At 39.0% G+C, this 27,784-nt stretch overlaps 1 protein-coding gene across 2 annotated transcripts in view; it reads left to right on the top strand.

The window, feature by feature from the left end:
• Nucleotides 1–470: 470 nt before the first annotated feature.
• The window catches only part of RBMS1 (RNA binding motif single stranded interacting protein 1), a 142,517-nt gene continuing 115,203 nt past the window's right edge, over nucleotides 471–27,784 (top strand). Inside the window, exon 1 of one of the 2 annotated variants that reach the window (XM_027878457.1) lies at nucleotides 471–754. In XM_027878457.1, coding sequence (XP_027734258.1) covers nucleotides 680–754 — 75 coding nt within the window. In that variant the 5' untranslated portion in view covers nucleotides 471–679. The remainder of the gene's footprint in view (nucleotides 755–27,784) is intronic. The other variant, XM_027878465.1, reaches the window with a different exon arrangement.

The following is a 27,784-nucleotide window of genomic DNA, read 5'->3' on the forward strand; positions in this document are numbered from 1 at the left end:
CCAAAATCGTACTCCCTTCCAGATTGCGTCCTGCACCACTGCTCGGCAGCGAGATGCACAAAGAGCGAGGGCGATAACAAAGCACAACCGGGCTAATTAGGTCAGAGCTGAGCCGGGCGCGATGCGGCCACTGCAACCCTCCTCCTCCTCCTTCTCCAGACCGTGGAAAGCCCCCGCTTCGCTCCTGCCGGGCACCGCAGCTCTCGCCGCTGCTGGAGCGGCCCTTGAGCCAAGCAGCAACCGGCACCCTGGGTACCTGACCCGCTGCCGGATCGGGGCTGGGGCTCGCCCCGGGCTCCTAGAGGGGCTAAGCGCCTCCCCTCGGCCCCTCTCCCCCCGCCCCTCCGCCAGCCCTGCCCCGCCGCCTGGCACCGCCACCGCCGCCGCGCCGGCCCCGAGCGCTCCCCGCGCCGCTGCCGCTGCTGCTCCTGCTCGGCCCGGCCGGGCGGGGACTTGGCAGGAACTCCCGGGGAGAGAGCGAGAGTGCCTGCCCCCGCCACCGCTCCGCTGTGGCTTTTGGGTGGAGGAGGAGGAAGGTCTGGGCTCGGCCGAGGAGCAGGAGCCGCCGCCGCCGCCGCCGGAGAGGAAGAAGCAGGAGTGAGGGAGAGAGACGGAGAGGCGGCTGGAGCCCCCCAAAGTACCCCCCCATCCCTGCACTGCAGGCTACATTTCCAGCTTCATGGGCAAAGTGTGGAAACAGCAGATGTACCCCCAGTACACCACCTACTACTACCCCCAGTATCTGCAGGCGAAGGTAGGGTCCGGCACGCCGGGCGGCGCGGCGGGTCTGGGGCTGGCCCCCCTCCGGGCGGCCGGCCAGGGCCGAGCCCGGGCGGGGGCTCCGCGGCTGGGGCACGGCCCGGGGGAAGCGGTCAGGTTGCACCAGGGGGATGGAGACAGGAAAGAGCCGGCAGCCCCTTCCTGCCGCCCGCCGCGGCCCCGGGAGAGCCTCCGGGAGCCCCCGCCGGGCTCCCACCCCTTCCCCTTGCTCCCGACCGTGCCGTCTCCGACCTGACTCCTTCCCTCTCGCCTTCCCCCTCCAGCCGGCAGTCCCTCCTCTTCCCCGGGGCTCTCGGCGTGTCTCCTCCTTCCCAACCACGTCCTTGGCCACCTCGGCACAGAGCGGAGCGCTGCGGGCCCCGCTCCCGCTGCCTTCGCCCAGTGCAGCCCCTGGAACGCAGGGAGAGGACCCGAAGTTCAGGCGGCAGGGCCCGGCTGGGGCTGCCATGGCCGTCCTTCAGCCACCCTGCGGCGGGGGTGCCGTGACATCCCCAGGGGTGGCAGGGCGTGCTTGCTGCTGAGATGGGGATGGCTGTAATTCCAGATAAATACGGGCACTGGGGAAGCTGCTGAACTCGGGTGGATACTCATTGTCTGTGGAGTTGGACCTTTGTAAGCTGCCACCTCGCAGTTTTCAAACTGGATTAAAAAACGCATTAAGAGTCCAGCTCCTGATGGTTAATGTTGTACACGGGTAGTTGCTGTTTGCAGGAATATTGATGTTAGCAGTTCTTGTGGTGGTGGATCTCCACCTTTTTTTCCCTTTCTCCTTCAAGTCCGTAAGGGCAGCCAGCCCCACTGCTCTAGAAGCATCATGCTGCAAACTGGCAGATGCAGAGGTGGTTGCATCAGCTGTCTGGAACATTTAGCATAAGCCTTTCCAACCACCAGTGTCACTCCTCACAAATCAAAACAGACCCATATGAGGCTTCAATGTGTGAACTTTTTTTAGAGGTTATAACCGTGGTGTGGGGTTTGGTTGTGATTTTTTTTTTTCCTATTGAAGCGTCTTGCCTTTTTGGCAATGACAGGACAAGAATTCCCTTCCCTTTATCTGCACACTTGATAGGCTCTTCTTTTTATTGTGTTTGTGTTACTGTATTGTGAAATGTATTTTATACTGCTTGTCTGAAAAATAAATTCAGTTTGACAGTCATGAGACGTTTTAGAAGGCAGCAGTGAGGAGGCTTTGAAATGTGCTTTCACATACACAGAAATTGATAGAAATGTAATGAAGGTCTTTAGGTGATTTGAAATTACTAATCTCTTAAATGTCTAATCAACATCAAGCTAAATAGAACAGACTATAGCCATTTAAAGATTGTGCTACAGAGTAATCACTTCAGTACTGTTTACATATATCTTGAATGCATTATTTTGAAGAAAGGTAGAATGCCTAAAGGACAGCCTTTTGCATCACTTGGCTGTATGACTACATAAATATTCTCAAATGAAACAAATGTTTTTATTCAGCGACTTTTACCTTCACGGTTTTGTGTGGCAATAGTAAGTTACAAACCAAGTACCTAACGTGGAATATATACAAAACAATGTTGTTTGGCTGTTGTGACCCATAAATAATTGAAGAGCGAGTTAAACTGTAGTAGCTTACAGTAGTTAGTAGAGAATGATCCTAGAAATCCATGATCCTGTGAGAAAGCATGGTGGACCATCTTTTGAAAATGTTTCCTGTACAGATAATTTAATATTGATTTGTAATACAGTCAATGATATCTTCAAAGCCTCTTGTAGTCTTTGCTATAAAATGATAAAGCCTGAAATTACATTGCTCTGTTTCAGCAGAGAGAACACACAGCCATTTGATGTACACACATGAAATGAAATATGTGGGATCCAGTGAAAGTTTCCTGTTTTCATAGATCTTGATTTTATAAAAGAAATAAACGAAGAAAGGTGTCTTCTTGGTGTAGATAAAAGGACCTGTAAGTTTTGATATTCAAGTATGCAGAATCCAGTAATACAAGGATTCTTCTCACTTTGGATCCTCTCTGAACATGTAGAAATATTAATATAATTCATAGTTTTCAGGTATTCCATTCTTTGGGCCCTAAAACAGCCTCTTGTTCACTACATGAACTGTTTCAGTAATTCTGGAGAAATCTTTGTTTTTTATTAAAGATGAATGATAATAGAATTGAATAGCCTTTACCTAATGAATGATAGGTAATGTTACATGATTACCGTGGGGGAGGTAGGAGGTTCTGAAACTAGAAGTTTTGCTTCTTATTTAAAAAACTATGGAAAATCTGCTGACTAATAAACTGCAAATCAGTAATTAGGAGGTGACAGGAATTGCTTGAAGATGGAGTTTTTTCTGTGGAGAGCTCAAAAATACTCATTAGAAATTGCATACATTCCTAATGGATCTTTAGGTTAAAATGTTAATGTGGTCAGCTATTTTAATTGCTACAAATATGTTATAGATTATAAAAACAGATTTTGTGTTTGACTGTTATGATCTTTACAGTCATATTCATGAAGTATTCAAGCTGGTTCAGTGATATATTCTGGGAGGAAATATAAACATTTGCTGTGATTCAGCACCTCCCTCCCCCTAGTCTTAAGATGCTCAGCATCAAAAGGGATTAGTGAAACCATGGACTTAAATTAAATGAACAAAATTACCACTGGAAGAAGGCTTTTAATACGAAAATCATTCTGAAAATAAAAATAGTTTGAAATGGCTTTAAGTTGAAGCTTGTAAAACCTTTATTTTTGGGACTTTATTTTTGGTACTGCCACAATTTTTATTCTGGCAAATTATATGTTTGACATATCTGTAAAATTTTTGTGTGTCCTCTAATGAATGTATGTTTTATTACAGTTCCTATATTGTAGCATTTTATGGCTTGTCAGAGAGCACCAAAAATATTTTCCAATTTCAATGGATGATTCTAATGCTTTAGGTACTTTTTAAATAATGTTTCTGTAACATTTGCTTTTCGAATTTCAACTTAGTTGTATTTCATTTCTGTACTTAATGTTTTACTTGTATTTGAGAGATTCTATATTTCAACATTTTGGAAAATGATGTTCATTAAGACTGTATGTGTTTTACTAATGCTTAAAGGCCTGTCTGCCCAGGAGTAAACCCTGACTGTGCCAGGCAGAGTATTTTAAAGTTTAACAAGACAAAGTATGCATAAACAAATACAAATGTATATAGACATCTCTAGGCCACAATTTGTTTGCTTTGGTCAAATAAGAAATAAGAGTGACTCCATGCTTTGTTTCCCTTTACCAAAATATCAAATGGAATTCAGGGTCACGATGCACACAACAGTTTACAAATAAATGGTGATAACTGGCCATTTTACTGTTTTTTTCCCTTGGAGAATAATGTGACAATATGACTAATTTCACTAACAGGCTTCTGTATCATAAAGAAAAGTTCTTTGTATAAAAGAGAGTTAGTAGAAGATGGCAACGCTTCCTATAGATAGCATGGTTTATCTTATATGCAAGCTTTTAATAGTCATAGATAATACTTATATGATACCTGAATTGTATTTATTTTCTATGGTATTAGGTAGCAGCAACACAGAAGAAATGAAATCCTGGAATCTTGCTAAATTACCTTAGAGTGGGCTTTGAGCTTTATAATTTAGTAGCTACAAAACTGGTGCCCTGGCAGCTCTGAGAAGAGCTAATATTTCTAGAAGTTTGTGTAGGTTTGCAGGCAAGACTGTAGATTGATATAAACTGTAGTGAGCAGGCAGATTCTACCATGTCAAAAACTGTTTTTCAGGCTGTTGAGAGCAAACTTTAAAATGGGAACACTTAATTTTTATCCAAACTTGTTGATGGTAGAGTAAGAACAAAACAGATACGAAATTTTATTATTAGGAGACACCGGATAATCTGTAGTTGTGTCAATGTATGAAGTTAATAGACTGATATAGAACCTTCTGCTTTAGATGCTTCTAAAGCAAAGGAGGTTGGACCTGCTAATTGTTTGCTGCTAATGTATACCTTGGCACTGCATTCTGTACCAAGCACAAGTCTGTCACCCTTTAAAAAGTTTTACTATCTTATGGGCTGATTTTAATCAGCATAAATGATTACTAATCAGTTTAGTTAGATTTGTTCTGTATGCACTATGACTGCAAAATCTGTACATAGTAGAAGACAAGTTTACAGTAAAACAGTGCATATTTATAAGGTTGGATAGAAATAATTTGCACACTCTGTATTCTTGGAATTTCTATTAATTGCCCATAATTGTGATCTCTCTGGTTCTTGACTGGAGTTAGAAATCCATTTGAAAAAAAAGGCAAAAAAAAAAAAAAAAAAAAAGCACAGATTAGCTGCAAGCAAACTTTTTGTCTCCACACAGTTACTTGATCCTGTAAACCTCCTCAACCTCTTCAATGTGTTCTCTCCCATTTCAGCCAGGCTGGGATTTTATTGTGCAACTACCTGAAAAATTCTTTCCAAAAAATATACTATATTGTGGAAAGAAAAGAATTGTAAAATTTATCCATTTTAAGAAAAACTTGAGAGGCCTGGTGGTAAAGTAATTCCTCCAGCTCTACAAAATGTACAACCGAGGGGATATAAAATAGGGAGATATGAATAATATTACCTAGAAAGAGCATTTTCTCTTCTTCCAACATCCCAGTCCAAAACTGGGAGTGTCTGTTTACATCCATCCATCGGAAAGACCACTGGTCACAATGATTGTTCTATGTAGTTGTTCCAGCTGGCTTGTTTTGTGAGGGGTATCTCTATCCTTGTCCCAGTTATAGCTGCTTTTAAAGTTTGGTTCAGGTGGCTTGCTATGAACTAGAAATATGCCCTTCAGAAAGTATTTCTAGAAACTCTTACTAGAATAATTCTTAAATATGCAAAAGCCTTTCTGGAAATGGGTTGAGCAAAGTTCATGCAAAGCTCTGCAAATGTCTGTCCTCCTTGTGTGGAATTACTCCAGTTTTGAACTGTTCTGTTTCAGAGCCTTCATAATAATTAGCGTCAGATTAGCCACCTGGGCAAATATGCGCTAGAAGCAGGATGTAACCAGATGTATTGTTAATGGCAGTGACTTCAGGAAGGCTTAAACCGAGATATTCCATGCTGGGAGAACTGTGCTGTTTGGTGGTGTCAAGAAGGATGTGTTTTAATGTATCATGTACTTTAATGTGCATCATTGTAACTATTTAAATAACTCTGATAAAGAAACATGAAATTTAGACACTTCACAGCATCATCATCTTGAAGACTGGCTTCACTGAAGTCAACATGAGTTTTGCCTTTGTTTTCAGATGAGCAACATTTCCCATAATGTTGATTTATGCTTGGGTTTTGCTGACCATGCCTAATTTGGGGGTGATCTGAAATGACATGATGGTCGTAATCTTCAATTTAGAGGAGCAAAAGTTAGGGAGTGCTAATAGATTGTGTGATCAGGGCTTAAATCAAGGAGAAGTAGCAATGGCATCCCTGATGTGCTTATTTTGTATTTTTTTCCTAGGTAATCTTTTAAAAAGAGTTATAAAAATGCCTCAATTTTCCTCCCTTAATGCAACCTCTGTTGAGAGAGGAATGGTATAAATATACATGCACTAGAGACTGATTTTGCAAATGACAGAGTAAAAAATATTTCCTCCACTGAATTAATGGTAAAAATTACAGGTTCTTACTAACTTTGTAATTTTTAGAAGTTTAAAACTAAACTCATCCCTAGAGTTCACTGTGCTTGACACTTAATTTGATACTGTGTGATTGGCGTCATTTTAGAAATGTCAGCAAAATCTTGGTCTCTCTCCTTGATTCTTTAGTAACTTTACTGCAGACGTATGAGCAAGTCCTGAGTGTGGTGGTCTTAAGGGACTGACTTTTACAAAAAAGAGATACACCAGTATACAACTTGAAATAGAACATTTATTCAGTGCTTTTTTCTTTTGTGTTTGATTGTTAACACCCACCCCCCCTCAGGCACCGGGTTTATTCCAAAAGCATGTCTGTGAAATTTATATCCAATAGGTAGACAACAGCTGTAAGAGACCAGAATTACACAATCTGTCTGATTTGTACTAGTGTATTTTCTAGCTTTACCTTCAACACACAGTCCCAAGGCACTCATGAAAGGTGTGCAATGTTTGTAGAGGGAGAAGTTAATTTTCTTTGAATAAAATAGTTCTTTAAAGTATGTTTGTTTTTTTTCAAAACTCAGGTGAAACTCTTTATAATGACTGTAGTTTTTTCTTATTCTTTTTAAACCACAGTTGAGCATGCTGTTTAGATTCATAAACTTATTTGTAAAGAGAACCCTGTACTTCAAAATACTTGGCTTCTAATTAGAATATAAATCTTTAGATCTCAAGGATGAAATTTCATGAGAGCAAATCTCTAAGCTTCCACCTAGTGTGGAAGGAACAAAGAAAAGGTCGGCAAAATTATTGACATTTGTCAATGAAGAATAATACAGTGTAGTAAAGCATTGTTTTCCGTATCTATTATTCTATAAAACAATATCTTTAAGAAACATATCTATTCAGGATATGCATCAAAAAAAAACAACTTGGACTTGATTTTTCAGTTGCTGTGAAGTCCTAGCAACAGTATGAGCTATGAATGTTGATAGTAGATGCATCACTCTTACTCAGAAAGGTAATTGATGCTGGTAATCCTAATGAAGGACACTTGATTGTGGTAGTAGTAAAGAAGTTGGAACAAAGGTGTAGTAATAAGTAGGAAATTATAGCTTGGTACAGATACATATTTCAATTTCAGTCTTCCATAATCAAGAGTGAATACCAATGGTTATTGTTACGGTTATCTAAGCATATTATCTAAATCTAAGGTTATATAAATGTAAGCATATTAATGGTTATATGCTTAGATTTAGCTAAAATTATATACTTCTTTTCATTGTATTGTGTAGGCCTTTTGTGGCCTGTGCGAAGTAGTGATCACAACTATTTCTACTGGAAAAACACCTGCTTTCTAAAATAGTGAAAAGTATTGGGAAAGCATGCTGACAAAATCTCTCTTGAGTTTAATTCATTTCAATCAAAACAGACACTCAACAGATTAAGGTCATATTTACTGTGGCTAATAGGTGATAATTATTATCTGACTTCATGCATCTTCTTAGTCTTCCTCAGCTGAAAATACTGAGATCTGCATTTAAATGTAATTTCAGTAAGTTCTAAACTGAATTATGTTATCACAAAATTGAGGAAGAAAAAGAGCTTGGACCTGAGTATAACCAGGTACCATGACTCACTTGTTTCATGGTGGCTTTTAAGCACTGTGCTCTTGTTCATGGTCTGAGGTCATAAGAGCACATTTAGTCTCAATTGCTCTGACTTGATGAAAACATTTCAAAATACATTTAAGCTAAGTTTCTGAAATCTCAGTATGCACGTAAGGCCTATGAAAAGTACTTCAGAATCATTCCAGGTAGATAAGCAGAGCTTACTGGTACAAAATGGAAATCAAAATGTTTGGTATGACTCTTGTGCGTGGAGAGGGAAGTATTGATCTTTTGTAGGGAGATAGAGTGAATGGGCTTCACTTTGTGGATTTTCCAACAGGTTAAGAACTGAATTCCCTTGCTTGTCTCTTGGCAACACACACTGACACAATTTCTACAGCAGTTTATAGGCCGTGGTAGTATCTGTGACCTCTTCTATCCCTCAGGCCATAGCTACATAATCACTTTAATTTTACATAACTATGCACAGCAGCCAAAAAGGACAATCTTGTCTTCCCCCATTGCTCCCAGCAAACTATTCCTCTCCCTTCCCCTGTGCTGGCACAAGCATTCGTATGATCAGTCAGTGAGCTGAATCAAGAAACCAGTCTGGCTGAAAACTAACCCCAAAACCCCCACCTGTGATACATTTTTACAGTAGAGCAACTAATGTGATACTTAAGGAGTTGGAGATTTGCATTGCTATGGCTGAAGTTGTCTCTGAGAAAAGAACATCTTCAGAGGCCTCACTTTTGTCCAACAAAGTGGTGTTGTGTAGCTTTTCTAAATAAAAGGTTTTCTGGGGCCTTGGCCCACTGACCTCTTAGGTTACCAAAATCTGTTGATTTCACATATATGCTGATAACTGTTAACATAAGTTTTCTATGACTTTATCTTTTGTTGTTTTAATGTGTGTTAGATGTTGGTTCGCTAAGTGTGTGCTAAGGGGCAGACCCTTTTGAGTCTGTCTTTCATTCTTAGGACCAATGATGTGGAAGTAAGTGTGAAGTAATTTGCTGAGAGGGCTTAAGTTAGGCATAGGCCTGGGAGGAGAGAAATAATAAAAAGTAAATGGAACTTCCAGAGGCCTTGTAGCATAGTGTTACATCTAACTTTCCATTTTCAACACAGTGCAACATCGGTATTTTATTTCATTCTGGGGAAAGAGGGGAGAAGGCTGGCACTTCAAATTAGCAGCAGTTGCAGAATTAAGGGTGTTAGTGACTCACTCATTTGGAAAAGTACTAGCTAAAACATTCTGTCTCCTAGAAAAAACATTAAAGAAGGGTTTATGATACAAACTTTGAATTTCCTGAATAGTGTCAGTGACCCTCTGGTTTCCCCTGGGTAGCTTTCCTGGTTAGTGACCATTTCCATTTGACAATGGCACATTAAAGCGAGGAGAATAAACAGGCACATTTTGGAGGGAGAAACATCTCTCTTAACAGGGTCAAAGACTTCAGAATGCCTCCTTCTTCTTTTGACCCAGTCAGTTAGCCAAAAATTCAGATTCTTATTGTTTCAGGTAGGTAGAAAAAAGGGTTATACTTTGTAGTTTCTTTGGTGCATCTCAATTATTGACAAAGAGTAGTCAAATTCCAGTTTCTCTGAACAGGGATCCTGAACAGGGATCCTCAATCATAGAAGCAGTTTCTTTGTTCTCAGTCCCAAATTCCTTTCCCCAATTTACTATTCTCACTGCTCAGGCCTTTTACTGCATTGTATACTCATGTTTAGGTTGTACTCTACTCTTTCCACATCTGTATTTCAGTGAGTTTTTTTCCTTTTCTGAGAAATATGTATATTTCCTGTTTTATGCCCAGGACCTGCAAACAGCTTTATTCAGCTTTAAGAAAGGAAGCCTAAGGGGAGATCTAATTGCTCTCTAAATGTATCAAATGAGAGTGTATAGACAAGGTGGAGCCAGACACTTACTGAAGATGCACAGGGATAGGATCACAGGATAACTCAGGTTGGGAGGATTGTCAGGAGCTCTCTAATTCAGTTTTCTGCTCAAATCGGGGTCATCTAGAAGATCTGACCAGGTTGCTTAGGCCATTATTCAGTCTGGTCTTGAAACTCTCCAAGGATGGAGATGCACAGCCTCTCTGCACTGTTCCAATACTAGCTATTTCTAATAGTGATTTTCTTTTTTCCCCTTATGTCCAGTCTTAACCTCTCTTGTTTTGACTTAGGCTCATTGACGTAGCATCATGCCATGCACCACTGTAAGAACCTGGCCCCTTCTCCTTGATAACCTCCTCAGAATTTTCCATTCTATAAATGGAAAGCTGCTATTAACTCCCACCAAAGCCTTCTCTTCTCCAGCCTGAACAAACCCAGCTTTTCAGAGAGCATGTGATCCAGCCCCCAGCCCCACCCTCCACTGAACTCACTCTGGCTTATCAGTGTCATTTACTGGGGGCCCAAAGCTGCATGTGGTATTCTAGATGGAGCCCTTCAAATAGTGGGAAAATCACTTCCCTCACCTGAATGCAGCCCAGGAGGAACACTTTACTGCCAGAGAGTGCTTATGCTTGGCTTGCTGTCTGCCACAGCCCCCAGGTCTGTTCCAGCAGAGCTGCTCCTCAGCCAGTGAGTTCTCAGCTGATATCATATCAAGGGACTCCTCCTTCATAAGTGCAGCATCCACTTCTCTCTTCTTGTCTTGTTGTTTTATTATAGAAGGGAATAGGCAATAGGATGCAACACAATGGACGCAAGTTGTGACATGAGAAATTTGTAATTAGAAATGAAGACATATTTTTTTCACCATAAGAGTGGCCAAGAACCTGAATAGGTGCTGAGAGATGTTCTGGAATCTCTTGGAGAGAGTAAAAAAAACTCAACTGGACAAGGTCCCAATCAACTTGCTCTATTTGAACCTGCTCTTGGAGGGGAGCTGGACTGGATGACCTCCAGTAATTCTTTCCAAACTAGTGTCTAATTCTGTAAGTTAGGGCCTAGTATCTGTCCATCAGCATAAGAGGCTCTGAAGAAACTGTGACTGTTCCTTCCATGTTCCATCATTGTACGCTATGCTATGGAATTTGGAAAGGAAAGGTATAGAAGGAAATCCCTTTTTCTGTTTAACAGAACATTATTGTATAATGCATGTTATATATGCAAATTCCCTTATCCCATTTTAGCAAATATCTTGTTTAAGCTGCTTAAAATTTAAGATTTTAGGTTTGTCTTATTTGTTTGTTTTTCTCCCGGCAGAACATTATAGCGCTACAAAATTAGGCTGTAAATTGTAACAGACTTGTATACGTTCTCATACCAAACCACCTCTTTAGCCTGACATTTCTTGTTCCTGCATCAAATCTGAATGTGTTGATAAGTTTTTGTCTTGAACGTGGATTAAAAATTAAATAAAACAATAATTAACCCCAAAATTAATCTTTCTTTCTAAGCAGACATTATTTGGAGGAACAGCAGAGTATTGAGGAAGGCAGTGTTCTGACTTTCTAGGAGAAAAAATGGGAAGAATTAGCATGTTCCTCTTGCTTTTCACCGACAGTTTTGCTATATCTCACATGACTTTTCTTCCAAATTACAGTAAGTTCATCAACTGCAGAAGCTATGGATACATGAAAGGCTTCCAAACCCACCCACCCAGCTTCTTTAGCCCGCTCTGCTTTTATTAGCACTTCTTTCCAGTGTCTTTTTTATACTTACTCCCCCAGATTTTCTAAGGATTTTCAATGGCACGTATAATAATAGGAACTCACATGTTCCCAAATCCCGAAGTTAATCTTAAAGATGCTGCTTCTACTAGATCTTAAAAAAAAATAAAATCACAGCTATGGTTGTCAGCCAGATGAGAAAAACATGTAAAACCCACCAAATGTCTGTTCATTTTTACGCTGCTAACTAAATAATCTGATCATGGTTGTCCATTAATTCTGAAAATCACGTTTCTTGTTAGATGCCAAGATATATATTTAGGGACACAGCACTGGATTAAGCTGGCCTTAAGATGACTTTCGTGGCCAGAGAGTTGCAGAGACAGCAGTGTTGTCACTCCAAGTTATTTTCACAGAAAAGAAATTACCCAGCTGAATATGTCTTTATTTTCTCCTTTATCCTGGAGTGTTTTCCTTGATGATGACTGGGCTATCTGAACATTAAAAAAAAGTGCAGATACATTTGTGCACTGGGGATGTTTTTGCTCTTAGGGATTTTAAATGCTATTCTTGAAGTTTTGTTTAGTTGAGAGCCTGGGAGTAGGGGGGAGTGTTACCAAGCTTCTAACACTTACATGCTAAGTAGCCATGCTACTTTCTGGGAGAAGTAGCAAAATATCATGGTAAAAATGAAAGGAGAATAACAGAAGTTTACTTTGCCATGTTGCCCCCAAAAGAGACAGAAAAGCAACTATGCATATTTTATATTTGTTACCCATTTCCTTCTTTTAAAATTGAAAGTGTAATTCTTTGTCAGATGAACAACTGAATAATGAACAAATAAGTTATAGATACCTTTTTTTACTCACATGAAATATAGTGGGTCGTTTTCCATGCTTACTTACACTCTATTCAGCTCTGTCAAGGTTAGTATAAATGAGTCCTCTTTACTGATATTTATATGAAATTTAGAATCATTTATATGCTGAACAACAGAACTCCTGGCATTTCCATGACACACCTTTTTCAGAGTAGGAATTTATCTGAGTGTTGTCTTCCAAAATGTATTCCATCTTTCTCACAAATGGAAATCGTGCTGGTTTTGTCATCCAAGGGAGGATGCTGCACATCCCAGTACACTGGGGGTGATTGTATACACATACTTTTAAAAAGTGTTGGGTATATAGTCTAGTTTAGATTTACCCACCAGTTGTAAGAAAATATCCACAGTTGATTCAATTTTCTTGACTGAGTAGTTAGTGTTATTCTTTGGTCTTTGAAAGTGTGTTGCCTACTCTGCAAGACAGCCTGTGCTTCAAGTAATTTGGATATTGGGCAATCTAATGAAATATGGATGTGTGTGTATTATTTATAAAATATTCTGGCTTGCTGTCTATATAATGAAGGCATTCATGTGTAAAATGGGCCCTAGTTGTGATTTTTTAATAAATTAAGACCTTAGTCCTTCTCTTGACACTGTTACTGAGCTCCATGTGTTCTCTAATTTACATGTCCACAGAATCTAGTCTTTGCAGAAAAATCATACACCAGAATCTTTTATGTCAAGCACTAATAAACATTATAGTGTTTACTATTTGTTTCATTACAGCCTCCCATTTTTCAGTTTAAATGATCTGCAAAATCTCCAGACCATACCAGACAGCATACAGCTTTAAAGCAGAATTCTGGAGCCTTTAGATGCCTTGGAGACAGTGGAAAGAAGCTTTGCTGGTATCCAGGGTTGTATGCGAGTCAGAGCAACTCTGGCTTGCCTAATTACTGGAGGATGTCAGGAGATTGAGCTGGGATTTCTGGGAGTAGGAAGCTGAGAGCCATGTCTGGAAGTGAAAAAACATTTCACAGTTCCAGTGAGAATCTTTTGATAATTGATACTTATAGGAGAAGCACCTGGAAAAGAGGAAAGTCGTGTCCGGATGCCATTGAGATAACAACAGAGAAGTAGTCTGGGTTCTGTAATTTTATATAATATTGGCTTCACTGAAGCAACAGGCACCTTTAGAAGAACTACCTGCTGTTAGTCCTTACTCCCACACTGAGACCCAGAGCACCTGGTCTTGAGAGGGGTGGGTTTGAACAGAATGGAAATGGTTCCATGGGGCTGATCCAGTTTGCTTTCTCTGCCCGCAGGCATTGAACGTATCTCTGAAAGTAGGTTAAATAGGCTCTTAAAAGCTGGCTATAGACCTGTCTCTTGAGCCTTCTGTTGTCATTTGAGATAGGAAAAGAGGAAAACGTAACTGAAAAGTACAAAGCCAGATGGAGGGAAAACTAATTTTGAAAGAGGCAAATTGCTGTAGAGAACAGATAAGGAAAAAGAATAAGTGAAAAGAGCAGAGAAGAGCAAAAGCCCAATTCAGTGGAGAGGCTGTGGCATGTGTGCCAGAACATGGCAAAAGAGGACACCTCCATCTGCCAAGCCATCCATAGGGAGTTGCATCTCCAACAAAAGGAGATTGAAGGCAGTATTCTGCAAGAACGCAGTTTGGTGACTGCTAAAGTTCAGCAAGAATGAAAGGTTATTTTTACAAAAACAATGGACAATTTCGGGGAACAGACGGGACCTCTGGGAAAGGCCTTGTTTTATACAGATTGTGAGAGGAGAAAAGATGCTCGTGGGGCAATTGTGGCAGTCATCTCTGCCTCTTAGCTACTGCAGCCCTGCTATGATAATGTAGATAAAGTTACAGAGGTAAACTCCTCAGAACTGAAAAGTTTGCCATTTATTTTTACTTCTTTTAGATTATACATATGTTTTCTTATTACACTGATACTGGAGTAAATGCAAGAACTTCCTGAACAGACTCTCAAGTGATGTGGTGATGTTGCAATTCTTTTTGGTATTTTGTATGTTAAAGAATTCTCTTATCCTGATAGGAGTGGCATGAGTCTGAATCGAAGAAAATATACAATATAACAAAGACTAAATGGAGTTAGTATCCACTTAGGAGTCAGAATATCACTATGCTGTGTCACGCACTGCTCCTAGCAAAAGTGGCTAAACAGAAAAGAAACCCGGAAGGCACCCATCTCGATATGAAAAATCGGAAGAGTATGCTTGGGAAATAGAGCTCAGTTGAAATTATACAGTATGTCAGCTAGAATGAAACTTAGAATTTATAGTGACGTATTTTCATGTCTTTAAACTTCACACATAGAAACCCATGCTTTCTTACATTACAGTTTTCATTGTTCATTTGTGCTGTTTGTACTATGCCAGAATCCTTATGTTTCTGGTCATATATCAGCTCAGAGGCTAAGGTCCATCCTACCAGCCTTGAGTGGATTCTGTGTTAGGACTAGAAATAAGATTCCAGACTAATTTGTTGAGCAGAGAAGTGAGCTTCAAGATCATTTTTAGGGAAAAGCAGGACCAAGAGCAGGTTAGAAGTGCTCAAGTCATCACCACAGAATAGTGTTTGCAGTTCTATAACTGAGATAGGATGATCTGTGTGTTTTAATTCATATTGTTTGTGAAATGGCCAGAATCATTCTCAGCTGTGCTATGGCCTTTGGAGATGGTGGAGATCATGATATTCCAAAGGAGTAGCACAGAGTTTGTATTTTTTTTCATCACAGTCTACCTCTGTGGAGCAACACAGCCCAAGAAAGGGCTTCAGTTTTATGGAGAAGGAGTCACAAATAAGTCACAGTCATTTTGCGCTTATGTTGTCCTGAAGCCATAACTACATCCAAATAAGAGAAGATCCTTTATATTTTGTTCATGTTAATATCTCAGTTTTGTAGCTTTTGGTTTTATTTCTTTTTGTTGTTGGTGGGGCTTTTTAAATCATGGGCTATATTGGTGATGTTAGTTCTCAAAAATTACATAATCCCAGAGTTTTGCGCATATAGCTTCATCCTGCATTTCTCTTGTGTGCAGTGATCCTCTTGAGAATGGTGTTGGCATCTAATTCCTTTATTCTGACAGCAGGGATCCTTGAGAGGTAACTGCAGTGCAAGCACTGGGCACAATACTAGCACAGCAAGCATTGGTGGAAGGCCAGGTATAAGGATTTATTAGGTATTCTGGAACAATTATCCCCAAATAGTTTCAAGCGAGCAGAGCTTTCTTCTTGAAAAAGAGTACCCTTGTCCAAAACAGCTTAATGCACTTTCAAAGCCAGCTAAGCAAGAAAAGGCATTCTTATTCTGCAAGGTGATTGCCTTGTCATGGCGTTACTTGTAGATGTTGTTACATTTAAATCTGTCAATGGATGCAGGAGGCTTCTGTTCCTGCTTCTTTCCAGGGTGAAGCTTTAAAGGTTTGATGATACTGAAGTAAACACATTGGAGTGTTACAGAGTAAAAGCTGTCAACGGTGCACAATATTGATGCTAACAAGATTTAGAACTTGTCCGCACTTAAAAATATAATGGAATTTATAAGGAAATACTTTTCTGGAATTACTGAGCATAATAAATTCCCATATAGATGTTCACATATCTACATATCCTTGTCTGGGGTTATTTCATAGTGGTTCCGGTAATTTTCCAAACATAGACAAGACTTAATTAAGCTGACTCAATGTGCTAAACTCATGTAATCTAAAACTCTTTTAACTGTATTGTCCTCTAATTAATAATTTTAATAGTTTTAATTATATTACTAAATCCAGTAATAGCAGAAGTAAATAAATGCACAATGAATATTTATTCACTTCACAAAGTGAGCATTTTGCCTGCCTGCAGTATGCAGAACTGGGCTGCAGAGCACTTGGTAAAACACAGATGAGACTTCTCTGCATACTTTTTGCAAAGTCTCCTTTCTTGAGAATTATAAGTATGGAAATTACACTGATATCTTGGATTTAATTTTAAATTGAAAGGTTTCTAGAATGTGAAGTAATGCAAAACACAAGCACATAAATGTATCATAATTATATTAACATATTTAATTAAATAGTAGGAGTATTATAAGTAAAAAGTTTTGTTACACGGAAGAATGAGGTTGCTTAGCTTTATAAAAACCACGTTTACAATGATGTATGCATAGACTTATATTTAATTTAATTACTTTAAGTGTTGGCATGAGAGACCAATTCAGCTCAGTTGTAGCCCTCCAATTAAAATTGGAAGGGAATAGAATTAAATAAGTAACGCCGAGTAGAACTTGACGCTAAATACAGAAAAAACTCAGCTGTAGTGTGCAGCATGTTCTACTTTTGTGACTCTTACAGACTTCAAAGAGAATTGTGCATTTGCATCCTAGGGCAGAAATTTGCCATGTGCTTGGAAGCATGAAATCTCTCAAGGTAATACTTCATAACTATGGAATGTATCCCAGGACTGATATGTAGCTAAGAATGAGGATCAAATTACACTTTAGAAATACTTGAAATTAAATATTTTTCTAGTTAAAGAGAGCACTATGCTGGATAAGCAATATATGTTTTCTTTCTCAAGAGGTGCATTGGAGCATAAATATATGAAGCATTTAAATATCTGTGTTTGTATTTCCTGGTCTTTATTGGGTTTTAGTAAAATTTCTTCGGGGAAAAAAGTTTTTTTTTTTTTTTTCTTGACTTCATTTATTAGTGTTTTATGTTTGTATCTATTATTAATTTCTTTTTACATTATTCTTTTTTTCACTCCAATCAAGTTTGAAACTTCTGATTTTAAGCAATAATTTCCAAATATACAGACTTGATTCAGCAAGGAAAGGAGCAAATATCACTAATAGTGGCATCTGCACAGACGCTCTCAGTGGTCTTTTATTAAAAAAAAGCTACAGTGAACAAAAACTAAATTGGTGATCTTTGTTGGTGGTGCATCTGACAATAATTTCCTGACTATTCATCCTCACAGTGGCCCAGACCCTTGCAGGTGCAAACGAGCTGTTTTGTCCTCAAGTGGACATACCTTCTGTAGTATCAACTCCACTCCCTTTTTCTGAATCCATTCCCAGTGCAAGCCAAAGCTCCATACTGGTCAGGTTTAGTGAGGGGTATTGGACTCCATCTGTCTTGTTTTCTTCCTGTGATACTACTGCCTACCTAGAACACTGTTGTGCCAGGGAAGGTGATGATCATGATTTCAGCTAAACAGCTGTCATATTTGGGGAGACCCTTCTCTCTTGACATTGACTGTTGTAAGGAATTACTTAAGGATCCCGGTAAACCTGCAGAGAGCAAATTCTTGTGGGAAACAGAAAAAGATATTTATTTGAAATCAAATAAAGAGTAAAGAAAAAGCAGATTTTCTTATATTTGTTCTTTTACTTGATGTTCTGTTCATATGAGCCCTGGTGGTCAGGAGGATTGTCTCTGGAAGATGGGTTTGCGGCAGACTGGAAGGTACTTGTCAATTGATACAGTTTATTTGTTATTACTCTTTATATCCTTGAAGCACTCTCGATGTCCTCCACACAGATCAGGCATCCGTTGAGATAATCCTTGGGTTTAAGATACGTTACTACTTTTTTTAAAATTTTGTTGCATTCTGTGCGTTCGATATCCTGTGACTAATGGGTACTATTAGGGAAATCTCAAATGTTAGGGAGATAATGTCAAGCTCATTGGACACCTGATAAAGAACAAAGCAACACATTAATCTCAATGTTGAAAGACCTATATATACACCTCAGCTGCAACAGAGATGTTATTTTTTACCAATACTTTATTTCTGTCAGTTTTAACAATCTTCAGCTCTACGTCACAATTCTTAAAATGCTTAATCATGGAAATATCATTTGGACCTATTAATGTAGTTGAGAGTATTCACATGATTAAAAATTTGAAGTTCTATCTGACCTCTGCAGATCAAGTCTGAAGTTTTCCGTCTTTACATAGCTCTGAATTGTCTAGATTCTGACAAGCACATCAATAAAAATTAAGATGTGCTTTACTTCACATAAATTTTTAGACATATATAGTGGGGGGTTGGAGAAATACTATACTGTGATTTGCATTATGTTGCAAACTAGAAGCCATTTACAAAAAAGCACATCTTGCAGTACTCATCCCCAAAAAGGGATTTCACATGAAGACCATGCATTTGTATGAAATCTAATGGCCATTTCTTCAGTGAAGTCTCACTGTCCAGCTGAAAATAAAATACAGCAGCACTTATATAATAGAAACCTGGAACACTGTAAATTATGTCCTTTGAGCAATAAATGAACTTTCTTCCTAAACTGAACTAAAGTTTAGGAATGCAGTGTTCTTTGTCTCATAATTGTCTGCCTACACACACCCAGTCTGCACTTCTTAAAACAACTCACCACTGAAGAAGCACACATGTCCTATATTTTTGTTCTCAGATGTGTATTTTTGTAGTGGAAGATGTCTTTACATTAACAAAAATAACTTCATAACGATTATACATTAGAGTTAGTGGTGCCAGTTTCATATTATTATGTGCATACATACTTGTTAGAACATGAATAATATTTTCAGAGTAACCATACATTTTGTAGAACTTTTAAATGGTTTTGGCTCCATTAAAATATTCAACAACATATTTGTTGCATATGCACTTTTTTTCTTACTAATCTAGTATTGCCATTTGTTAGGCTGTGATGAATATGTTCTCCAGACAAACTAACAAAAGACAATAGATCAGTTCTCCATCCAGGAAAACAACACGATGTAAACAGAATATTAGACAAGGGCTTTAGGGGACAACCATCAGTCTGCAAAAGAAAAAGGTCTCTGATGTACTTCAGAACAGGTAAATATAAAACTATAAAGAAAAGCAATTGTCATTTAAAGCTAAGCGTAAAAAGCACAAGCTTCATTATCGTGGTGATCTGGATGAACCTTAAACAATGTTTACTGTAAGGTTTGGAGAGTTGCCTAGCACTGGAGTATACACAATTAAACAACATAGCTGAACTTTTCTTTCATGTCAGCATACTGCTAAAAAGACCTTCATTGTACTCATATGATAATCATTCTTGGAACTTACAACGTAAACAGGAGGAGAGAACATTGACTTGTAATTCTATCCCATGGTAGCTGAGTGCATCAAGGGGCATGACTGCATTTTCACCTGTACAGCTTGAGAAGTAAATTAGATATACAAAATAATGGTAAGGGCATAGCAAAACCTGAACTCAGTTCTGACATGTGAATGTGTACCTGAATTTGGGAATTGCAAGTAAGGACTAATAGTTATTTAACATATTGCAAAATTAATTTTGATTAGTTTTGTGCAGCCTTATTTCTGTGACTAATCAGCATCTATATACTCATCCTTGCTTTGGTATAGTAGCCCACAAAAGGCAAACACAAATTACTGAAGGAATAAAGGAAAATTAAAGCAATAAGCCAGTTGATAGACTTTGTAAGAGGATAACCTGAATTGTAACTGCAGTTTGGCATGTCCTTAGTCCCAGAAATACTTGTGTTTCCCATTATAACACTAGGAGTTTCCAGAATCACCAATATGATTTTATATTTTTTCTAGTTATTTTTAGTTTTATTTTAAAAGAAATTATATTGGATGCCACTTTTGTATGGGTATACATCATCATAGTTCTTGTAGTGTTTGTAACTCATGTTCACTAACTGGCCACCCTCAGTTCCTATTAAGCTGTTAATATTTATTTAATATTTATGTAGAGACTATATCTGAATGAACATTTTAATGAAAAGCTGTTAATATTAATGGCTGTTTGTAAAGATGGAAGTTAGTGTAGGATATGAATTTAAATGTGTAGTATATGACTTGTTTAAAGTAAGTAAAGAAGTTCTTTGTCATATTCAGGTGGAACTTCCTTTGCATCAGTTCCTGCCCATTGCTTCCTGTCGTATTGCTTGGCTCCACCCATTAGAGCCTGGCTCCATCCTCTTGACACCCTCCTTTCAGATACTTATACACATTGGCGAGGTCACCTCTTAGTTGTCTCTGCTGGAGGTTCAACAGGCCCAGCTCTCTCAGCCTTTCCTCGTAAGAGAGATGCTCTAATCTTTTAATAATCTTTATAGCTCCCTAGTGGACCTGCTCCAGGAGCTCCACATCTCTCTGGCACTGAGGAGCCCAGAACTGGACAGACCTTCCAACTGAGGCCTTACCAGGTCTGAATAAAAGGACAGAATCGCCTCCCTTGACCTGCTGGCAATGCTTTTCCTAATGCACCCTGGGATACCATTGGCCTTCTTGGCCACAAGGAAACACTGCTGGCCCATAGAGAGATTGTTGTCCACCAGAACCCCAGGTCCTTCTCCACACAACTGCTTTCCAGCAGGTCAGCCCCCAGCCTGCGCATGGAGTTATTCCTCCCCAGGTGAAGGAGCCTGCATTTGCTTCAAATAGACAATGTTTTCTTTCAAATGTTCTTTTTCTTAATCAGGACCTCTTGACCTTTGCTTTTTGTAGGAATAGTACTAGTCCTGTGCAATTCAGATAATCACAACACTCACTCATCAGACGTGAAAACAGATTTTTGTAGTATTTGTAGACTTGAAATTAAAATGTTTACCTATACAGTCTTTTCACTTTCACTGAGCCATTTTTATTGCATATAGACCAAAAATTATTCACACTATTGTCTGGAATTACAGTTTATTACAGTTATGATAGAATAATTATATTCTACTCTATACTAGAGCTGATAATAAGAGAAAAAAAATAATCATTTTATGTTGTCAAGACTCTCAATCCCTCAGTGTTGAATAATTTTTTCAGTTTAAAAAGAAAGCATCTCATTTGTTTGGACAGATACTCAGCTGGAGATCAGTGACACGCCAGTATTTTTGCTTTAAAATTTCAGAATTTGGGAATAGTGCATGGACTCTTGTGTGAGTAGTAGATAAACAATTTCATTAGCAATCTTGTGGCATGTTTGCTAACAGCATTAGAAAGTGCTTCTCGAAGGAGCCCCATCAAGAAGGTTTTTTTGTTTGTGAATGTACGTGAAATTTATTACCTTTGAAATATATTTTCTCAAAATACTGTCCTTTGAATTAGGCCTTTCTGCCAGATGCAATTGATATTATATTGCCAACTGCTGCCAATTTATATTATATTGCCAGCATTTCCCTCATATTTTTAATACAAGAAAATTCTTTCAATATCTAATGAGATCTTGCTTTTTAAATTAGATGGGGTTTGTATATCCTGGGAATCCAAAGAAAGGTCCTGGCTTGTAAAGTCCAATGAATATTTTGGTGTTGTGGGATGAATAGCCACTGGGTAGACCAAGAGAAGAATTCACCATTTGCTAAATGCACCTGGTACACAGCTTTGTGCCTGTAGGCTGGAAACAAGCACCCTGTGGGGACACCCTGGGTTTAGATGGCAACTGGTATTTAGGTGTGCAAGAGCTGTAGTCTGAGCAGAGTAAAAGGAAACGCTAAACCTAAGGGCACATGGCTGCTGCACATCAGTAAAGTCAAATCTGTGTTCATTCTGGACTGGAGAGTTTCCCCTGTTAGCTTCAGTGGGAAAATTACTTTGTTGCTATCTCTGGGTAACTTCACCCATATTTCCACTAATTTGAATGGGCTTATGCCCAGAGAAGGAGAGAGAAACTCTGAAAGCCATTACATTTAGTTCACTTTCAATTGCAACTGCCACGTTTTCTTTAAGACTAAGAATACTGTGCTACCCTGAATGTCCTGTGGCTGTAAAGAATTCTCTCTTAATAAAATTTTGATGTTTGCTAATATAAATCTACCTCCTCACTGGCAGTACAGTTTTCTTCTAATAATACATAATGACCTGCATTTGTAGCTACTCCCTCTGTGTACTGGTGCCAGCCATCCTGGTGCAGATAAAGGCTTGTCACTGCTTCTGTGATAAACTTGTATTAACTAGGGTTAGAGCTAGAGCATATTTCATTTGTTATGTTAACTCATAAACTGGGACTTTGCTCAAAGTGAGTTTATAGAAAATAATTTGTACAAAATATGTTTCTCTGTTTTTTTTTTTTTTTTTAATTGTGAAAGAAGCTACCAGCTTATTTGAGTGTTACTTGTCTTTCAACAGTGACTTAAACTAGCTTTTTAAAGTAAATGAGAGGATGTTACCTGATATTTCAAAATGTGGACCAAATGTCTTTATGCTATAATGATAATATGGCTGGATTAAATTTCTAAGGCATTCACTCAAACATTAGTGAAGTAAGTGCTGAAATCAAAAGATAAAATATAAATAAAATACATCTTCTGGTAGATATTTTCTGATATATATGTGGATCTAACTCATGTTGTTTTAAGGTGCAACAGAATTACGAGGTCCTATTTATGTACCAAAGTAGGCCTAAAATGATACATGAGAAATACCCAAACATTGCATTAGTTTTCTGCCCAGATCCATGAACCAGTTTCCCAACTGTTGTGATTATCTTAGTAGACCCGAAACATCCAATTGCTATACAATCACATCAAGCTCACTTCAAGCTCATTTCAGCTATGCAAATCATTGTTTCAGTGGAATTAATAGTCCTGTGTTGTACCCCAGAAATTCAATTACATATGTTCACTCAGTCTTACTCACTGTTTCCAGGGAAAACTGAAATGCATTTGTAGAACTTTCTGTCCAACGCACCCAGACATGCAGGTTTAATTTTGTGCAAGTATTCTTTATTTGCATAGTCCCTAACCACTGATGTGATTGGTATTAGATAAATGAGGAATCCAGATACAAATCATACAATAGGCTTCCCTTCTAGTCATCCTCATAAAATCTTGATGCTGAACCTATAAATTGTTTGAATAGTTTTGGGTTTTCTTTTCAGATAAATATTAAGTACAAATTGCCAGAATGTCATAAAGTCTTACTGAAATTTACTGAATTTACAATTCTTTCAGAAAGTTGTTGTTGTTTATTTTTTCATGGCACAAAAAAGCATGACAAGAAAGTCATGAGCCAGTTCAACTTGTAGACATAAAAAACCCAACAATCCACCATTAACCCATTAAGCTTGTTTTGGTATTAAAAATTGACATCTGCAGACTCCATGCTTCTGTTTTTAACTTCTGCACAAGGACAAAAATGATTGTGGCGTGCATGTGAAGCGACATGAATTTGTAGTCAGAAAAAAGAAATATTAACAATAAACCTCCATGGTTGCAGTCCTGAAGGACTTTCTTTCCAAATGTGTCTTGTTGTAAAGCACTGAGATTACTCATAGTAGTAAGGATTTGTTCTGGGACTTTTACAGGGTTGCCACCCAACCATTTTGTGACTCCCAAGATATGCAGACCTTTTATAAAACACAGAGGAGCCGAAGAGTAAAAGGAAAGTACTTCTTTATATGTAGCATTACCCCTTCGGAGACACCAGGACACTCAGGCCTTATGGTGTCATCACATTTTAAGCAGAACTCTCCAATGCTTTCACAAGCAAGTTGTACTTGAGAATTGATGGCAAGAATATGACCCCAGTGTGCTGTGTGCTTGCAGGCTGAGTGGTGGTGGGAGGCCAGCTGTGGAATGTGGGAAAGCGGCTGAACTGCTGAAGTCATGCAGGGAATGTTAAATGTGTCTCCAGCTGGCAGGGAGCTGTGGCTTAAACACAAGCTCCAGGTCCTGGGTATTGCGGAGTGTTCCCAGCACCCTCAGCTCCTGCTGCCCTCAGCATGGCGCTGATGCAAGTCACAAATGGATCGAGAAGAAAATTAAATGCTTGTCGACTTTTAGGGGAGTGTTAATGGCAAATAAAGCAAGGCAGTGAGGGCTTAAACTTTCTTACTATGAACTAAATGTTATGGTAGCCCAATCAGTGAGAAGTTTGTCCAGAAAAGTTAATGCCACAAAGAAAAAGGGTTCTCATATTTTTCTCTCTTATATCCTTGCAGTATGGTCCTCTTAGAGAAAATACAATTCATCCTTCTATAACAACCCTCTAAATTAGGGGGGTGTTCTCCCACAGCTTAGCCAACACATTTAGTTTCATGGTAAAAGCACCAGAGGCAGGGATTGACACCTACCTGGCATGGCAAAGGGAAGAGGGGGAGTCAGTGGGAGATGTGATGCAACTCTTTTTCTGGGTAGGCAGTTAGAATTTCCTCGTGTCCTCAGTGTTCCTCGATTAGCAGAGCAGCTGCTGAGAATCCCCCTAAGGGATAGCTGCATGCATTTTCAGATGATTTTTTATCATGCTGATATCACTTTGTCTCAGCCCAAAGGGATATCATTCTCGGGCAAATTCTGCTGAGGTGTCAGCGAGGTAACTGCTGGTCCAAGGGCATAGGCTGTGTAATTCCAGGTCTACAGAAAGAAGATATACCCTATCTGTAGATACACCCTATGTTGTCTAAAGGTATACAGAGTGACAGTATGAAGTAAAGCTGAGAGGTGGCAACCTTATTACGAATAACATAGAAGTTCAGAGAGTACCGTCTCTTAAATATGATTAAATCAACAGTAGCAATTGGCTTATTACAAACAGCAGCATTTTACTGCCAAGCCATGTAAGTCCCTAGCAACAGTCCTCATCTGGAAACTCCTTGTTGCCTTCCTAACGTTAATTTTCATAATAAGATTACAGTTTCAAAGCATCAAGAGAAAGCACTGATGGGCTGTTTTTCAGCTTTAGCTTAGCTAAAGGCTCCACCAAAGTAACTCTGGTCATAAGACATTTTCTTCTGTGAGAGTCATAACTCGGGATGTGTCACGAATGCCATTAACGTAGAAACAGACATGGGCTGAGCCTCTGTATTTGTAATCCTGACCACAAACCTCTTGACTGTGGATCAGTAACAGAATGTAGAAACATGAGAAAAATGCATTCTTAAACTTTTCCTATGCAAGCAATAATTTTAGAGGGTTTAGAAGTTACCTCTGATGAATCTTGCACAAATGTCAAACATTACTTTCCCCAGCTAACCACACTCCCTCCTTGCCTAGCCTCTCTGTACTCATACACCTTCTCAGCAAAGGCAGCAAGGGGACACCTGCCCATGCCTCTGCTGTTCTTTTGCAGAGTTTGCACTACCACTCAAGTTTGCTTTGCTTGATCATACATCAGCAGCAGCACTGCTTCTTGGAGGATGGTGTCCCACCTTGGTAACTACAGGACACTACCTGGGAGTAGTGAAGAAAGTTTGCTCTAGGCACTAGGTGAGAAAGGATATATATCTGGGACAGACATGGAGCTTCATTGAAGAGAACCTAGTTGGGAAAGGGGATGAGGACACGGCAGCCAAGGAAATGCAGAAGAGCAGCTACAGAAAGAGTACTTTGCAAGCACATGAAAGCTCATCTTCCAGCCTCCTCCTCAGTCTATCCTGCAGGAATAAAATTCTTCTCATAGTAACGAGGTGGAGTGCCTCGAAAGTAAATGTAGTGGTGCAGGAGTGTGGGGAGATGTGGGGGAAAAGGGTTGCTGAGCTGAGATACTACACGCAGTACTTGGAGCAGCTGAGGCCCAAGCATTCCCTTCTGCTCACTCTGCCATTTTTGGCAGAAGAGCAAAAAGGACACCTGGAGGCAGCAATACCTCAAATTACTAGAGGCAGGCTTGCAAATGTTCATCTGCCAAAGCCTAACTTGTAGTAAGAACATTCACTGCTCTCCAGTAGTCAACAAACAAAGTCGTTGCTGTATGGTATCAATAGAAGCAGCTGGTGCAAGTAGTGGGTCTAAAGGAGATGAACGGGGAGACAAACATTAAGTACTTGTAATTTGTGCTCCAAGGTCTGCAGCTCAGTCCAGATCAGTATCCTATAATACAGAAGATGCATTGTAAAAGTAAAGCTGTGTTTTCAGATGTATTCTTTTGTAGCAGTACCAACTTTAAGCATCCCTCTTTGTCTCCAGCCATTCTTTCTCCCCATATTACCCCATCAACAATGCCAGCATAGCTGTTAGTAGGGCCATACAATGAAATAGATCTGGGAATGGGTCCAGGTTAAAAATAAACAGCAAAAATGAACACCAGGAAAGCAGGATAAGGGGGGAAATGTTTATGCTAGCACTGTTACTGAAAGAAATGTAAGAACTTTTGCACTACTGAATTCTCATTCACTGCTGGGAGAAAACAACCAATGATGTGCAAAGTAAAACATGAGATCTATGTCCTGGCAGTCTGAGAAAAGCAATCACAATTATTATTTACCTTTATATCTTATGAAAGGGATTATATTAATGTGAGCTACTATTAATTTATTACACAAATGTTATTGCCATGTAGAACATGGCCTAGTCAGGCCCTTCTGTAATCTATAAGTAAAAAATGGGTTTCAGAAGTTAAAAATTACTTTTGTGCTACAGTAGAGGAAAAAGCAATTGTGAGACTCAAACTAAAATTAGAGAGTTTCGGAGAAAATCCTATGCTATAGCATACAATAGTAGAATTTGTAGTCTTCAGTATAAAATAATGAAATGTATAAAAAATGGATATTTATTTTAATAATTACAAATTGAATGAGGAAATTAATGTTAAAGTATGGAAATAGGAGGGCAATGAGCTACCTTTTCTGAGTAAACATTAATGACCAGTGTTGTGTACACCATAAGAAAATAATCCAGTCAGTCTGTCCTTACTGGTGAAATCATCATACCACAGGACATGAAATAAGTTAATAAAGTAAAAATGGAATGAGAAAAGCATCTTATATTTGGGAAGAAATCAGATTTGCCAAGGCTAAGACAGTCTATCTGATGTATTTGTAAATGGGTCTTTTGATTCATGTAAATAGGGCATGGAACATGGTAGTTCATATCTGCAGTTAGTTAAAAACAAACAAGAAAAGCACAGCAGCGAATGACCAGGTGTACAGATGCTGAGATACCAGCATTCCTCAGGTACACAGTGAATCAGGGTGCCACAGGCAGAGGTCTTTTCACACCCAAAGACCTTTGCCAACCTCTTCTAACATCCCAAAACCTTGAAGAAACCTATTTTGCCTTAAAGCTTGGATCAGTTAATTAGTTCAAACAGAGACATATCTTATCTGTCTGGGGTTTATGCTTTATAAAGTTTGGAGGACTATCATTTATCTGGTAAGACAAGAACTATCTAAAGAAATTATTTTTTGAGTTCATTACATTTGAAAACTGGGAGTGGAAAGCAATGCATTTTGCAGTCCACCTGCAATGGAAAATTTTTAATCCACCTGAAATGGATAATTTTTAGACTTCAGTGAAACAACAATTTGAGAGCATTCTGCTTCAGCCTGAGTTAAGTGTTTCTTTGCCCCAGTTAATTTTCAAGATTTTTGAAGCTCACTTAAAAGGAAGTAAAGATAT

This window comes from Empidonax traillii, unplaced genomic scaffold, assembly GCF_003031625.1.
Source record: "Empidonax traillii isolate 1590-97213 ecotype Southwest subspecies unplaced genomic scaffold, ASM303162v1 scaffold5:size3517227, whole genome shotgun sequence".
NCBI lineage: Eukaryota > Metazoa > Chordata > Aves > Passeriformes > Tyrannidae > Empidonax > Empidonax traillii.